Here is a 14,832-nt window from a genome sequence, read left to right as displayed (position 1 = left end):
AATGGAGGTTGAAAATACTGAGATCAAACAGTAAAACTAAGCAGTGCTGATCAAATACAAACTGAGATTCTGTTACTGTGTTACATGTTTCTCACCTCAGATGATTTCAGAAGCATTTTTTAGCTTACCATTTGACTATGATACAAGATCGTCTGTCTCCTGCCAGCCACCATATTGTTTCCTTTGTAAAAAAGGACAAGCTTACATTACATCACAAACCAGCGTGATTAGTCATTGGTCTGGTGTGGTGCAATGCATTCTGGTATTTGTTTTCTGCCTCTTGACCAAAAGCAAATGCCACAGCCCTTTCTGGTCACATAGCACCAACGTAGTATTGTGTCTTTCCTCTGCTTAAACAGTCCAGTTTTATGAAGTGACCGTCTTTCCATCAGTGAAATACTTCTTCAACACCACGAAACAGTAGGAATAAAAATTTAAATAATTAAGATCATCAACGACCAGTATGAAATAGAAAAGAATAAAATGTAATTAATAACTAAGACCAAATGAACAGTTAACCTACCAAAATATAATAAGACACATGATTTAAAACTAAAAAACTGGAGTAAGAATAAAATACAATAAGATGAAATAATAATTAAGACTGGCAGGGGTGCACTGTCAGAAGAGCCAGAAAAAGAAAAAAAAACCTTGGGAAAAGGAGCCCCCAACATCTACTCATAATAGCACATCTTGCAATGACAACTATAAACCCCCTTAAACCTCCCATAAAGACACTATACAGTAGAGAGCAAGCTGCCGCCCAAAAAATCCCCCCAAAATCCCCCAAAGTGAAACATCTCAGCAACTTGGAATTTGGCACAGGCATTCATGTTGCCCCAGAGGATGAATTTTAATAACATTGTTGATCCGCTGACTTTTCAACCAGCACCATCATCAGATCGAAATTTTAATGTGTCCACTACTTTAGTTTATGAGCTGCAAAGCTATAGTGACGCTCCCATCAGACTCAGCTGGTCTTGTGCTAATTGACAGAAGCTTACATGTGCTAAAATATGATTATAAACATGGTAATAATTTTATCTGCTATAAACATCTTTGTCAACCTTTTTTCTTCAATCATTTTGTCTATAAAATGTACGCAAATCCTGAAAAAAAGCCTTCAAGATATTTGATTTACAATGATATAAACTAAGACTAATTAATTGACTGACTAATCATTTCAGCACCACTTTTATCATAGTTTAGGTGATTGTGGGAAATACAACAATGAGGTGTATACCTGGGCATGCTGTTGTTAATATCTCTGAGAGCTGAGATTAAAAGTTCAGTTCAGGAGTAATGAGGGAGCCAAATGATGCTCCACAGACTCCTTGCTTATATCATATAAGTATTTGTGTGTGATTGTCCGACCCAGAGGAACTTGTTTCAACCAGCAGCTACGATAACAGAGGCTTTTAAACTTGTGTATTTTTATCAAAGCGTTTTTTGGGGAATCAGTTCCTTTTCTTGTGGGAAGACGATTCTGTATCGCTGTAGTAAAGACACTGTGATAAAGTAAGTATTCTGGAATTTCAGTTGAGAAATCATTCATAGATATGTCTCACTGCAAACACTGAAACCCTAATACAGTATGCACTAGAGAGCACAGGAGCTGATAAGTTGAGTCAGACCAGTTGTAATATTCTCCAAGAGGACCACACTAATGGGCCCCCGTCTGATACTCAAAGCCAGGATCTGATCTGTAACACCGTCACTGTGCGAACTCCATCACAAGGCGGTGAACTAGCAGTGTAACCAACAAGTAGTGTATCTCATTCGGGTTGTCAGTCTCACACGTTTGCAGTCCCATCTTTGTTTGTCTCTCTCTACCATTGTGTGAATACCAATGAGCGTTGAGCCGTTATCGCCCGAGCCTCGGATGACAGAATCTGAGTGATGTATCACTCATCTGCCTCAGCGTCTTGCCAGAGACAGGATGTGTTTTCTTACTTGGGAAATGAAATGTCAAATGCAGATTCAAAGTTGTGATGGCTCAGCAATATCCGGGATTGTTTTAAGTTAAGATGAACGGCCTGCCCCCTCGTTGCTAACCTTTTGTGTGTGATGGAATTTTACAGCTGTACAGATAAGAATTGATGGCGGTGGTGTTTGTTTGCTGGGCCCACGGATAAGCTGAAATATAATCCTTCCAACTGTTTTTGATCAAAGAAGTAAAGCTCCACTATGTTCTCGCGCACAGCTCGATTGTAATTCTCCGGGCCTCTCCTCTTTGTGTTTAGCCCATTAGAGGGCTGTGCCTCTGTCCTCTGCTAAGTTTGCTCTCAGAGTTGAAATGTTTTCCCCTTGGGCGCCTTGAGCCAGCCCCCTTCCCCTTCCACCAATGTGGGGGTGAGCTTTCCCAGGACAAAGAGATGAATATATAATAGGATGAAAAAAGAGGGGGTGGTAGAGACAAAAAGACAGCGGGTGTGTGAGCGAGAGGGAGGAAGGGAGAGTGGGAGCAGGACTGAAAAGATATAGAGGGCTTGACAAGTGCTTGTCAACGGGTTCAATACTACTGCCAGGCTCTGAGTGCAGGGACAAGGAGAGAGGAAGAAGTAAAGAGAAACAATCTGTACTTTTCCCCTATTACAGACCCGATTGCTAACTCATTACAGACTCCATAGGGTGTGTGATACACAACACACTCTGTAGTTAGAGAGTTGCTGGAAAGCAGCTCAGTCCAACTGCATCCCCCCCTCTCCCCTGGTCCTCCAGCACATGGTACAATCCATTTAAAAGGCTGCATGTCATCTCAGTGTGCGCTGGGTCCTCTCTGAGAGCAGCTGCTCACAGCACATTCTCCTCTGCGGGAGCACTCACTTTCCCCTCCGCCCGCTGAGCTAAATCTCTTTTGCTCTTCTGTCTTTTTTCTTTCTTTGCTCTCTTTACATGCTCTCTTCCTCTCTTTCTCCCGCGCTTACTCTCTTTATTCTTTGCCCTGCACACACACACACACACACACACACACACACACACACATTCACACACACTAACACACATGCTCTCTCTGACTGTGTGCTACTTGGCCACACAGACGTTATTCTTTGTGCAGTAACAGGTAGACATCATCTCTGTGCTGCTCAGCGCAGAACAGAAGAGGGACCGGCGTTTTGGCTTTTTTTTTCTTATATGTGCGAAGTAAACTGTAGGAGAAGAAGCACAGGTGGAGGAGGAGGAGGAGGAGGAGGAGGAGAAGAGTGGGATAAGAGGAGGAGGAAGCTTCACCCCCTCTAATGCTCCACTTGACATCATGCTGCTCTGTGTGGATTTGGTCCTCAGGGGAAAATTCTTAAAATGATGGAAGACAACAAACAGCTGGCACAAAGGATTGATGGGGCCATCCAGTCCGCCAGTCAGGAAGTGACCAACCTCCGCTCCGAGCTCTCCGCCACCAGCCGCAGACTGGCAGAGCTGGGTGCCAGCAGCCCCCCTGCTTTGGAGAACCACCACCAGCACAATCACCACGATGACAGCCTCCACTACCGGGGTGAGTGTCACAGCATGTGCATGGATGTGAATGTGCATTCTCTCACACTCAATCGCCTGTGTCTCTATGTGTGTGTGTGAGAGTGAGAACATGAACATGTGTGAATGTTTTGAAATCAACAGTGGGAAGTATTCGGGGAATGTGCAGTGGGGAGACTTATATCATTCCACCGTTCCTCCACTGACTTATTTTTCCCCAAAGTCCCCCACACCAGAATGACAGTGGAAAAGACTGAAAAGAAAGAGAACAAGAGAGAGACTGAGTGTTGTTATTAGACGGGAGGGGCTGGGGTTAGAGAGCGTGGGCCAGAGCCGGTCCGGGTTTGGTTTCCCAGGCAGCAGCTGGGCTCCTCTGGGGCTGCTCTCCCTCCAGCTCTGGCTCCTTCCCTGCTCTGGCAAGGAGTCTCAAACTGAGCTCTAGGCCCAGGAACTGTACGCCAACATCTCTGACAGGGGCTGCCGACACTATGGCACCGTTACTTAGCTGGGAAAGAGATGTGATGAATGGGGAATGAGCTTTAAACTAAAGTTTTCATGGGAATGTGGAAGTTTTGGCTTCGTGTCACGAAATGACATACTTTTTAATATCGCTTCTTCTTTTTTTCTGTAAGTAATAACCTAAAGACTATGAATAATAAATAGCTTTATATTTAGTTATTGCATGCCTAATGACGCTTGGTTGCCATTTTTATCTTTATAGCTATTTTATGTTTGCCTCGGCTTGTGTAAGACGATGGCCTGTGTCTAATTAAACCTTCTTAGGATAGATTTTGTTAAGCTACTTTTATATAGCTGACATCTTGGATTCATTAATGATGAGTTTTATTCTGTAATGAGTGGAACAACTTTGTAGAGGGGAAGTCCTGGTGTTCTTGTTTTCCTGTTACCCCTTGCCTGATCTGATCAATTTATTGAGCAACCAATTAGCAATGACAAACTTGAAGCTTACGACACAATGTAGGGTGACAATTTTATATTTTTCATATTTTATATATCTGTATATTTCCATCACCTTCCTGTCTCTCTCCTCCCTGTTTGCATGTCTCCTTCACCTCTGCTTTCATCCACACCCTTATTCAAACACACACCCCTATGCACATCTTCATCCCGATCCTCATCCATTGCCCTCCGCACAGGTTCATCTCTTTATCGCTTGCACGTACAGAAAGTTTGGTTCGCTGAAATAGTGAGAAAAAAGACCTCATGTTCCAGGTCTTTGGCCTCGGGGTGTCTGCGTTTTGCGTTTGCCGTACTGATACATTTAGAAGCCTGAGGGTTATTGAGACCATACCCTACCAGGCAGCTTGCTGTCAGTGTCCATTAAATGGCTCCCTGTGTCAGGCATTTGTAGTTCAGCAGCAGGTGATTCCTCATATCTGCTGCTGGCCCTGAAGGCTCTGCGTGAAATGGGGTTTAAGGGCGCTGATGTGCTTGTTTTTAGCTACGCGTTGGCATGTGAATCATATGTATCCTGCGTTCCCCAGAGTATTGGTTTGCACCTTCTCAGGGATGAATGCATTAGTACATCCTTGAGGTGCAATTAAAGGGGAACTACAGATTTCACACGTGCAATCAGCTGTAGAAGGTCTTCTGAGAAAATAACACTGATTTCATAATGACGTCATCTGAGACAGACACTTTGCTGTGAAGTTGCTGTATGGGTGATGTAGTGATTTTGGAGTTTAATCCCTGTGTGCCTTTACTACTTTGGTTTTTCTTTCTTTAACTGCATCTTCTGATTCCCCCAACTTTATGGGGGTGAAATACTAAATTGATTTAACACCCCTGTAAGCACATGAACAGTAGAGGTAGTTAATCAGGATGTGATGTAAGGTCAGCAGCACACAGTGAACAAATCACAACAACAATGGCTGAAAGTTATTAGAGAGAAATAGAGACTGTCACCACTGCTGCTTTTTCCCTCTGCCCTCAATATCAGTGTAACCTCTACGAGTGTTCTGTTGTGTTTATAGTGTGCAAACTGGAATTTCTCAAAGAAGACATTCAAGTGTCAACCAGGGCTGATTCATCTGCTGTCTAGAGGATATACTTTTTAATCCTTCAGGTCACACAGAGTATGCAGGCGAGGGAGCCTGCATCACTGTCACTTGTCTACGCTTGTTGTCAAAAGCAAATATATCACAAGACTTAAACTACTTGGGTAGATTTTTTTTTTTTCGGCCTGTGAGACTGGCGAAGTAACCGCAGCATCTGAACAGGTAGATGCGTCAGGTTCTCCTCTCCTAGTTGGCATTCAGAGCGGAAAGAGCCATGGTTTTAAAAATGCAATGGTTGTTTGGGGCCAGATGTTTCTGGCACCAGTGAGACAATAACATATGATCCTGGAAGTTCAGTTTGAGTGACATATTAATATGTTTGAAAGCTTATCAGATGCTCAAACTCAATGTAGGATGTTTTTGCCAAACGTAGTCAGAGCCAAATAATGTGGTAGATGTATGTAAAAGTAATAACTGTGAGCAAAAACCTCAAGCTTCAGACTTTTCTGAATACTCTGTTTCCAACTTCTTTTATATATTTTCAAGACAAGCTTGTGTCAGGTATCTTTATCCGGTCATCTACTCCAGGCACGCTGCTGCTAAGTGTTTACATTATGTCCACTGCTATGTGTAGCTACATGCTAATGTCATGGAAACATCTAATCTTGGTTGCTGATGTTGTGAATTTCTGCACGATTTCGAATCATTTTCCTGCTGGAACATGTCCGGTTGTGTTTTGAGGCTTTCCGTCTGTGTTTTTTTTCCAATAAAACGTGGCGCTTTACACTGTTACAGTCATTCCCCAGCTGCAATGACAATGCAGAGACCTGAATTTGCTGACCAATCAGAGCAGCTTGGGCTTTTTTGGGAGGAGGGGTTAAAGAGACAGGTGCTAAAAGGGAGCCTTTCAAACAGAAGGTGGATACAGGTGTTCCAGCACAGATAGCATCAGGAAAATAAAGTGTTTCTGAACATTAAAGCATGTGAACATGTTCTGACAGAAACCCCAAATGCAAGTATGAACCTAAAAATGAGCATAATGTGTTTCCTTTAATCTTTTGTTGTGAGAATTGTATTGTAAACAACGGAAATACGATGGTCCAGTTGTAAAGTAATCTACCAAGAATGGGTGCTTGCATATATTTGACTGGCTAATACATCGTGCTGCATTGCACTGCGCTCATTTACTGGATGACCCTTTGTCAACAGAGTGACCTCTCTGAAATGAGGGTTAGCCTTTTTCCTCCGCAGGACTGAAGCTTATCTGAAAACTTGGCCTAACTGTTTAGTCTTTACTGTTGGAATAACTCACTGAGTTATCTGTTGTGTCCACCCGGTTTTCACTCAGTATCGTTCCAGCAGTGTTAACAGGCAGCCTGACATTCCCACATTCCTGAATGTCAGGGCAGTGATGTCATACTTCCTGTTCCCAGAGGCCAGGCCAGCAGTCAGGTGACGGATCAAACCAAACACAGCCACACTGCAGTCCTCCAGCAGCTCCAAACTAACACAGCAGAGCCCCTCACCTTGCCTGCATAAAGAGGGATGAGCCTGAGAACCGCTTAGCTTAAGGATGTTTTTTTAAGATTTTAAGTTTAGGATGATTCGTCTGAGAGATCTCTCGGGTTAGGCAGTTTGGTGTGTGATGAGCCAGCGTCAGCGTCCAGTGGCTTAGGGAGATTAAATGTTCTTTAGGTGTGTATCCCTCTCAAGGCCAGGCTGTTTGTTAGTCCATTTGTTGGCTCTTCCCTGTGCAGGATCAAAGCCGCCGTGCAGACAAGGATTTTTAATATGCATGAACTGACTTCCTGTAAATATATTATACTGTGCCAGAGTGTCAGAATTTTTGTGCTTTCCCCGTGGAGCTTCAATAACATCTCTGACAGATGTCCAATAAGGCTATAAACACAGCACTTCAGCCTGCTGTTCCCGTTGGCCTTGGAGTCTGTCCTTCTTACCGAATTAATTGTGAGGAACAAGAGATTAAATCACCCGAAACTTTCATCTCTACGCCAAGCATCAGGAAAAACTTCATTTTGCTTTAGTACATTTTGTGTAGTATTTCAAATCACATCTCTTTTTACAGGAGGTTGTCTGTGTATGTCTTATCTTCGCTCTAGAGTACAGTAGAGTCAATGGATAGGTCTCTGGCTGACCTGCCTCCTTTTATTCAAGCCATTGACAGTAATGTATTCATTGTCGGGGTGATGACACCCCTTTATCATTGGCCCTTCCTTTTAATCCATCACATTGATGTTGGGCCTTGTTTAACATTCTTAAACGACGCTGATGTTTCAGCACAAGTCGACTGGATTGCTGCCATATCTGATGTCCATCTGAATTGTGAGGAAAAATATCCGCCTTGCACTCAATTTGTCCCAGGGAATAGAGACTGTATTAAAATGCTTTGTCCTCTAAAATCAATGTGAGCTCACCTTATGGGATATTACATTATTTATACTCTTATACTCTTGGTAGATTGGTGCCCTGCAGTCAGTCGGGAAGAGAGTGCTCATCACAGACTCGTGGGAATCTGCCAATACTAATCCATAAACCTTTTTAAAAACACATCCATAGGGCAGCTGTTGGTGACTCATACAGCACAAGAAGTATGGATGACACATTTTCACTTGTCCAGGAGCATCACGGTCAGTCACAGTCAAGGTAAAATAGAGGGCTCAAGGTTGGGACTGTAGCTGTACAAATTAAGAGGAGTTATTAGATGTTCAGGATTATGGAAGTAAAAGTAATTTTCAGCACAGACAGTGTGACTTGCAGTTGGATCACATCCAAGACTTGGATGGGGATAAAATGCCCCAGGCTGAACAAAAGATGAGCACCTGTGTTTGAAAATATTTGTTTCATTGACAGAAAGCTTAAGATACAAAAGGTCAACTCCCAAGAAGATTCTTTGTGGGAAAACTCACAGCCTCGCAGAGCTTAAAAGTCTGTTATGTATGCTACCAGAACAGACAGCGGAGGCTAAAGATTATGCTTTTTAGAAACTTGATGAAACATTCAGCAGTTTAAATCATTCACTTTCAGATTTAGGGTTACTTTTTTGATGTATTTGGCAACTGTAGCTGTGTGTCTGGTTCATAATTGCACTGACAAAGTGTTCTAAATTTGCTACAGCTCTGATTCTTGCCTGTACCCGGCTTGTTCTCCATGGTGACAGTGCCAGAGGTTCATTGTTATTCTAGATTTAACAACCGTCCACCGTACTGCAGAGAAAAAAGGTTTCTGGTAAACAGATTTAAACAATTAACACTGATGGCCATTACAGTACTGTCAAATCATTTAGGAGGCTCCAGTGTTTCTATGGTATCAAGCGTTGGTGTCAGCCATAAGGTTTTTATTTTAATCAAGACCAAGAGTGACTTGATTTTTCCCTCTTGTTTGCAATAGTCAGGACCTTTTGACTCCACAGAGCATTGATTGTAGAGTGTTACTAAACTGTACACTTCTTGTTTATGAAGCAAATGTTTCTTGAGTATATTGAGAAACACTGAAAATATCCATTAAAGGTACAGTGCACCAAAAAAATCTAAAATACATGTTTTCCTCTTACCTGTAGTGCTACTTATCAGTCTAGATTGTTTTGGTGTGAGTTGTAGAGTATTGGAGATATCAGCAGGAGAGGTGTCTGCCCTCTCTTGAACATAATAGAACTAGATGGCACTCAGCTTGTGGTGCTGAAAGCGCCAATAAAAAAATACATTTGAAAAACTCAACAGCAATGTCTCTTTCCAGAAATCATGACCCGGTAACTCAAGATAATCCACAGACCTTGTTGTGAGCACATGTAGGAACTATTTTCTTTCTACCTAACGACACCTGCCAACTGTATCACAGTGCAGAAGGAAGTGTGCATCTACTGCTAACTCACTTAGCACCACTGAGCTAACTAACTTCAGAGCTGGGTTGAGGAGGACGACAGTAGTGTGACATCTCATGCTGTCATGAGCACGAGTCTCTTGTCCATGAGTAGATGCACGCTTCCTTCCACTTCATGATACCGTTGGCGGGTATAGTTCAGTGAAAGAAAATAGTTCCGGTAGCAACTACTATCAATGAAAAAAGCTGCTAAGAGGCTGAGTAGACTCTTAACTGTGACTTGTTAAAAAAAAATCCATCCCGAAGTCCAAGGGTGCATTTTATCGTTATTTATTTTTATATATTGTACGTTGCATACTGTACGTCACATGTAGAGGTTGTAATTGACCCTCTATATCTCTCCCAGAATATCTTCAGTATATCTTCACAGCTTCTCTGTTTATATATATATTTTTATGTTTAAATTTATTTTATTTTGTTCTTTATTTAACAAACAACTGAGATAACTAAAGCAAAACGAGATGAAACAAAATATTACGTGATCTGATTACGGTCACCAGAAATTATCGGAGACAAAAACTCACCCTATTTGTCTAAAAGCCACCGCATGCCGCTGAAGTGAATGGACAGGTACAATAATGTGAAGCCACACCCACCCCTGTGTCAGTTACTACAGGAAGTGAAAGTGACCAAAAGAACAGGTGCAGCCTAAACAAATAATAAACAACAGAGGTTAAATTCATATTCTGGCTCTACAGTTCCTACATGAAACTGCTCACAACAAGGTCTGTGGATTATCTTGAGTAACCGGGTCATGATTTCTGGAAAGAGACACTGATGTTGAATTTTTCAAATGTATATTTTTCAGCACCACCTAGTCCTATTATATTTGAGAGAAGACAAACATCTCTACGGCCGATATCTCCAACACTCAGTAACTCACACCAAAACAATCTAGATTGATAAATAGCGCAACAGGTAAAGAGTAAAAATATATATTTTTGATTTTGTGGTGAACTGTCCCTTTATAGTAAACTTTCATATGAGTTTGTTAAAAAGTACTCTCAGAACCAGTGTCTCCTCCAACTTTGCAGCCCTATAATAGGTGCTTTTGAGCATATTGGAGCCAGGGAAAGAGGAAGATAACGCAGCCGAAACCTTTAAAGACATCCTCCAAACTGTACAGTGTGCCGAGAAACAGCGTTGATTAAGTATTCTCCTAAAGACCCAGTGATTATCTTTTCTCCGTAGAGGAGAAGCTGCTCTGGCTCTAATGCTCGGTGCTGCAGAGTAATTGTGGGGAAGAATCCTCTCCCCATCTGGCCTGAGTTTGTCAGAGGCCCCGGGTCTCTCATTACTTCATCGTGCACATGAGCGAGGCTGGGAACAGAGCGCCAAACTAGTGGGGCAAAATCCCACCCACTCCAGCTCTTTCTCTCACTGTAACACTCACCAGGGACCACCCGCCTTCCTGTTCGCTGTCCACATGCAGAGAAAGTATGCAATGCGCTCTAAACCTTCCCCCCTGTATCCATCACCACCCGAATACCTCAATCCCTCCCCTCCTCATATTCCCTGCCTGGCCTCCCTCAGCCACGCCCTGTCTGTGGTCAATGCAGCGTGAGAGGAACTGTGTCCAAACAATAGCAAGAGAGAGGCAGCCCCTCACTCCCCTAACATTTTTCCCTCTCTCTTCCTCTTCCTCACTAGACTTCCTCCAGTAAAAGAACTAATCACGGCATAGCGAGGACTCCTGGGGCTCTGAACCCAGATGAAAATACCGGCGCCGGGGGGGGTGGGAGGTTTTGCTCCTACATTTGGAGCAGATTCAGACGACAGTGATGTTTCCAGAAAGACAGAGGCAGTGATCTAACAGCTCCTCATTATCCTCTTAAATGATGGTAAACTAATGGCCTCACTTTCAAATTAGGAATTTATGGCATTTTTATTGCATTACTTTCTTGGAACCCAGCTGAGATTAAATGTAGATTAATACAGAACATTCAATCATTATATTGAGTGTACATAACTGGATTAGTAAGTCGAGGAAAGCTGACATTAATATGGGAAAAAAACCAAAAACAAAAAGCAAGTTGGAACCAATTAAAATAGATATGACAGATGCATACTGTATAAGGAGCAAACAAATACCACTAATTGGCTTGCAACTTTAAATAATATGACCCATCTTTACTGCAGCGTTTGCAATGTACTTACTTCATGGGTAAGGTCTTTTCAATGTTTAATTTATTTTATCCTCTGTATTTTTTCAATTTTAGTTGAGTGTCTCTGCACTTAATAGCTGAACAGGGCTTAGAAGTACTTACTGGCACATTGGCGGCCTTTGTCCTACAGTGGCTGGTAATGGCCTTAAATAAATAATGACTCTGGTTATTTGTTTTGCTCTGTAATGGAATGCAAGCCCAGGTAATGAACTGATAGAGCCGCGCAGGTTGTCAGTGGAAGCAGGAACCCCTTGGACTTTGACTTGTGAAAGAGTTTCCACTCCTGAATTTGGCTGCCTGGAGAGCAGGGAGGACAGCTGAGCGGCACATATCTACTTTCATGTCCATACAGGGGCAGAGGAAGCTGGCCTGCATTGTTCCAAACACTCTGAAATCTTTCCAAGTTTGTGGTTCACCAGGAGGGCATTGTGGCGTGCTACGCATTTCATTTTGCAGCATTTGTTGACGGGTCAGATTTGACAGAGGACAGCTGACCCCTGTGTGTCTTAGGTCTATTAGCAGAGGTGACAGTAGTGCTGCCCCCGACGCCAGCTGGTGATGGCATTCCTTCAGTTTGGCTGGCAGATGGCCGCGGTGCCATCACTACGCGGCCCCTGATGTAAACTGCCACCTTGGGGAGAATGAGCCTGCAAAAAACGAAGGCAGGCAGGTAGACAGGCAGTGGAGCAGAAACAGAAATGGGAGCTGTAAGAAAGATGCCAACTCTAAGACAGCGTACATCTCCAGCAGACATTCCCCTGCACTTGAATTTTTCCAGGGGAGCTTTATCTGAATGAAACTTCACAGAGCAAGTCAGCGAAAGCCAATTCAAGGAGAACTGAGGAGTGCTTTAACCGTGACACTAAGCATTGAATTGCTTTTCGGTGTGACACTCTGCCTCTGAGATGATATTATTCCTATCAGCAAGACTGATACGTCTACGTATGCTAATTAGATTCATGAAAGCCAAAGTGCTCCTTTAACCATTTCCTTCCCATGGGCTCACAACAGACTTTGTTTCCCAGATGATTTTTGATGAAGATGCCGTTTAATATGGATTTCCTGTCTATCGGCCATGACTGGGGTTAAGAGCACATTATGAGACTGGCTTTTATTGGCTGGGGAGCAGAGAGAGGAACTAGCTAATGAAGATATTCGTCACCATTATCGCTCCCTCTTATGGTCCTTTTCTCCCCCATTTCCTTCATATGGGCCCCTCATCATAACTTTGCATGCAGCAAAGTGCTCCATTGTTTTTTCATTAGAAAGGAAATGGGCTTTAGGAAATAAGAGCTCCATGGGTAACTCACATATATCACCACTATATGTCAGAGTACAGGATTTATGTTATGGATTGGGTGAAGTATTACTTCCTGGTTGGGTTTTATGGACCTACTTGATGTTTCATCTGCATCATCTGGAGAGGATCAGACTGTAGGTCCAGGTGTGGGAAAGTTGCAAGCAGCAGCTCACTTAGGAGGATTTCCTTGACTCTCACTTAGGTAGTACAAGACTCAGTAAGGTGCATGGAGTTAAGTTGAGGTCTGATGATCACACAGGGTGTCTGACTGAAGCCTGACACAGCAGACTCTCATGTGATGGAGGGTATATGTCTCCATTCCTGACACACTGGACTCGTGAGTGAAAAAGATTCACTGTATGTCTGAACTGAGACAAAAAATGAGTATTTAGAATAATTCTCCTGAGTGGGGTGTTTCAAGGCCACCGCCTGGGTGTCAGGGTGGCCTCCGCGCAACAGGAGGCGCAGATAATGATCAGACTTTAAAAACCCAACTCCTCTGTCTCCGCCATGCCTCCACTCTACACATCTAACCCTTCGTTTTCACCTTAAATCATCCAAATCCCTGTTGAGTCCAAACTTCAAACAATTGCAACTCTAAGAAAGAGAGGAAGAGACAGACAGCGAGGGAGAGGAAGCCCAGTTGCCTTCACAACAGTCTCAGCTCATCCTATTAAAATGCCTCATTGCTTTAGCAGCGGAGACTTTTTATTGCTGCTGGTACATATTGTTGCCTTGGCTGCAGTTTAAATCCATTCCCACAAGAGAATGGACTAGACATGGAGGAAAATGAGTTTTGAGGAAGTGCAGAGCAGCCCCCCTGTATCCAGGGGACGCAAAGCGTGACATTCCAGCATAGAGGAGGATAAGCAGAACGCTTTGCCACTTCTCCGAATCATCTGGTCCATGTAGGCCTCTCGCAAGATTGATGGGTTGAAGACATCCTGAGCATCACGACAATACTGTGCACTTTGCACCACCCACTCAGTCCATAAATGGCAAACAATTTGCATTGTACTCAAGTTAAAGTTCAAGTTCTTTATTCATCGTGAGCAAAATAATTACAGAGAAGCAGTCGTTGGCAATGAAAATCTTGACTCTCAGGCTCCCTCCAACAATGTTAATTAAATATGTATAAGAAAGAAAAAGAAGAACACGCGAGTAAAAACAAAATGAGAATCTAATCGTAAAATAGTTAAAATAATTGATAAAATATAGATAAAATAAAAAACAAAGTAATATAAATAAGACAGTAATTGCAAATGAATAAACAAAATGTGACATGGAGTAAGCTAAATGTATATGCATAATGAAAAGAAGAGTTATATAAAATCTAAAAGCTTTTAACTGCTGTATGGATCATTTAACTCCATGTAAAGATTAAATCAGGATGCATTGGAAGACTTGAGATCAAACCAAGCATAGTACCATCACATCTAGCTGGGATACTTAACTTGCTTTGCCTGAGGGCCACTTTTAAAAAATGACTGGAGGCCAGAGGCCAGTTAAATAAACAGTAATATTCATCAGTTGCCTATATATAATAAATGAACTGCCTGTTTTCACCCTCTCAGTGTTTGCTGTCCTCACTGATCTTTGCCAAGAGGCAAATCCAGTTGCAGCATCCCCACACAGGTCAGGCGTTTGCAGGGGCATTTCGAGGATTTGAGGACATGCAGTGCTTAGTCTGGACCTTTGTTTGTTTTTTAATATAAACAAAGCTTAAATTTGATGCATTTTTTATGTGCTCTGGCAACTTTTTTAGGTTTACAGTACAAAAAAATACCCTGTGTGAATCAGTTTATTATCACTGCGATTTAGAAAATGGTCAGTAGGACACCCAGCACCCTATCTGGCCTGTGGTCTGTAAGTTGAGTAGCACTGATAACATATATGGTGATGTGTAAACATATGTAAATGTTGTACTTGTCTTGCTTTCACAAATTAAAGCAATCGTCAAAAAAAGATATACACTATATCC

The 14,832-nt window shown here is 42.5% G+C and overlaps 1 protein-coding gene across 4 annotated transcripts in view; it reads left to right on the top strand.

The window, feature by feature from the left end:
• The window catches only part of kaznb (kazrin, periplakin interacting protein b), a 167,046-nt gene that overhangs the window by 67,125 nt on the left and 85,089 nt on the right, over nucleotides 1–14,832 (top strand). For all 4 annotated transcript variants that reach the window (XR_013491800.1, XM_033627010.2, XM_033627015.2 and 1 more), the window contains exon 4: nucleotides 3,286–3,493. Coding sequence is in view for 3 of the 4 variants with exons in the window: in XM_033627010.2 (XP_033482901.1) it covers nucleotides 3,286–3,493 (208 nt within the window). In the remaining variant the exon portion in view is untranslated. The remainder of the gene's footprint in view (nucleotides 1–3,285; nucleotides 3,494–14,832) is intronic.

This window comes from Epinephelus lanceolatus, chromosome 1 (genome assembly GCF_041903045.1).
Source record: "Epinephelus lanceolatus isolate andai-2023 chromosome 1, ASM4190304v1, whole genome shotgun sequence".
NCBI classification, from domain to species: Eukaryota; Metazoa; Chordata; class Actinopteri; order Perciformes; family Serranidae; genus Epinephelus; species Epinephelus lanceolatus.
Note: the sequence above shows the minus strand (reverse complement) of the source record. Positions and strands in the feature narration are given on the sequence as shown.